General features: G+C 41.5%; 1 protein-coding gene across 1 annotated transcript; it reads right to left on the bottom strand.

Moving 5' to 3' along the window:
- Positions 1-1604: 1604 nt before the first annotated feature.
- On the bottom strand, positions 1605-2194 carry LOC112503237. Its single transcript, XM_025107295.1, has 2 exons — positions 2066-2194; positions 1605-1997 (listed from the first exon to the last, which is right to left on the bottom strand). The coding sequence occupies exons 1-2, from the start codon at positions 2192-2194 to the stop codon at positions 1605-1607; spliced, it is 522 nt and encodes a 173-aa protein (XP_024963063.1).
- Between the last annotated feature and the right edge of the window lie 488 nt (positions 2195-2682).

A 2682-nucleotide genomic window follows, 5' to 3' on the forward strand; every position in this document is an offset into this window, starting at 1 on the left:
CTTTGATAAGTTGAACAATTGTGTGACGAGTCTCAGTAAAAAGCTTTTGGTTCCGTTCTTGCCAAATATAGTAAACAGAAGCCGCAAGTGCTAACTTATGTTTTGAACGTTCTGGGGATCGGCTCGAACCAGAAATAGCCTCCAGGATTTGATCCACAACATGTAAGATGCTATCCCAAACCTCTTTAGAAAAGGGACACTGAAAAAAAGGTGCCAATGGCTATCCATGCAATTTTTTACAGAGCGAGCATTCCAAGTCCGGAGGTTCATCCTTCCAAATCATATGGTCCTGAGCAGGAAGATGCTGATGACAAGCAAGCCAAAGAAAAAAAGCATGCTTAGGAATATGGCCTGAAAACCAGACCGATTTATACCAAGGTACAACCGGGTGGTACCCCTCCAACGAAGACCAAGTAGTACTAACCGTGAAATCCAATCCAAAGTTGTTAGTTCCCCACACAAAACTCTATCACAAACAAAATCTCTCAAAGATGGCTAAGGAGCATTATTAAGTTCAGCATACCTGTTACACCAACCAGCCAGCCACTCCCCATCCAAACTCATAATTAACTCCCGAACCGTAGTAACAGTTGAAAACTCACACGAATGGATGAATCTATAGAAGATGAAGGAAAAAAGATGACCACAAGCGAGCCAAGTATCCTCCCAAGCATTAGAGTCCCTTCCGTCACGAATCTGGGAGATCAGGAATCGTCGAAATTGATGTCGTAAGTACAAAAGCTTGCGTAAAACCCACGACTAATTAGAATTTTTCCAAACAATCCAGAAGTGTGAAGAGCGAATATTATTCTGATACACCCATTTAACCCACAATGAGTCATGATGTCGTACAATATCCCAGATATGTTTGGCAAGTAACGCCCTGTTCCAGGATGCCAAACGTCGAATACCAAGACCGCCACTCACAAGAGGTCGACATACCACGTGCTACGATAACCTACACCTACCTCTAGGGTCCTCCCTTGGAGCCCAAAGGAATTTCCTAATGATAGATTCAAGATCATGGATAAGCCCAAAAAGAAATATGAACATAGACATCCAAAATGAAGCTGTAAGGATTGAAGGACTGAGATAATAAATTGACTTCGCCCTCCAAAAGAAAGGAACTTACACTTCCAATTGAGAATGTGACCCTTAATCTTAGCACCCAAAGGGCCATAATCACATATCTTCAAACGGGTATGGGACAATAGGACTCCCAAGTACCTGATGGGAAAAGAACCAAGTTTGAAAGAAATACATTCAAGAAATGGCCTTCTTAATGTTTGGAGGAACATTCCCAAAGAAAATCTCACTTTTTTCAATACTTGGCGCCAACCCTGAGCGTTCCTAAAAGAGAAAGAGTGCCTTTTTCAGAACCTCTACCGATTCAACATCACCCTTAGTGAACACGAACAGGTCATCAGCAAAGCAAAGGTGCGTCAAATCCAACTCTTCACAACCCCTGTGATACCCAAAATCAGCAGCTTCCCGGACAGAATTTTAGCAACTCCAATCGATTAGGCGGTATTGTGCCGTAAGGAGCATGGAGAACCCCTCCATCATAATTGTAAATAGATATAGGGATAGCGGATATCCTTGCCTCAGTCCCCTTCCCCATGAAAAAACCCATAAGTATTACCATTAATCACAAGCCAATATAAAGTAGTAGACACCATCTCCCTTATCCACTTGACCATAACCGGATGGAAACCCATACCATGTAGCATAATATGCAGGAATCGCCAATCCACCGTATCATAAGATTTTTTGATGTCAATCTTCAACGTATATCTTGGTGGACCTGCCCTAGAATGGTAGCCTGATACTAGCTTGTGAGCCATATGAATGTTATCCGTAATCCTCCGACCCGTAATTAAAGCCGATTGAGCCCTATCAATTAAAGAATCCAAATAACCATTTATTCTGTTTATAATGACTTTACTTATGCATTTGTAAAGCACCGTACAACAAGCTATAGGTCGGTAATCCGAAACCTTAGAAACATTAACAGATTTAGGGATAAGACAAATAAGAGTATGATTCAATTCTTTCGGGAGGTTACCTCGATAGAAGAAGTTGTGAATAGCAATCTCCACATTGTGTCCAACGATATCCCATGAAGCTTTGAAACGACAAGACGAATATCCATCAGATCTTCAGGCTTTATGATTTCCAATACTGAGCATAGCATTTTTAATTTCCTTGTTCGAGATAGGTCGGATCATATGGTTGGCTTCCGATAGAGAGAAATTCCTTGTAAAAAGATATTCGGACATAATCGGAATAGAGGATGCATCCCGCATACTAAGAAAACCTTTAATGTAGTCCACAAAAACATTAGGGACATCATCCCCATAAACATAGTCACCCCGGCTAGAATAGACGGATTGAATGAAATTAGAATGATGTCGCTCTTTAATCACCTTATGGAAGAATTTAGTATTCATATGTCCCTCATTCAACCATTTGACTTTGGCTCTCTGTTTGGCGGCACACTCCTTATCCCATCAAGCCTTGTGATAAGCAATATGAAGGTGCCCAAGTTCATGTCCCAAATCCGTATTAGAGGGATCATTGTCCACTTCCAACTGGATCCGATCTAGCTCAGTTTTCAAAAATGACACCCGTGCCCCAAGGTTGCCATAGGAATTCCGGAACTTTCATAGAGGAGTCTTGAGA

This window comes from Cynara cardunculus, unplaced genomic scaffold (assembly GCF_001531365.2).
Source record: "Cynara cardunculus var. scolymus isolate 2C unplaced genomic scaffold, CcrdV1 Un_Scaffold_2726, whole genome shotgun sequence".
Classification (NCBI taxonomy): domain Eukaryota; kingdom Viridiplantae; phylum Streptophyta; class Magnoliopsida; order Asterales; family Asteraceae; genus Cynara; species Cynara cardunculus.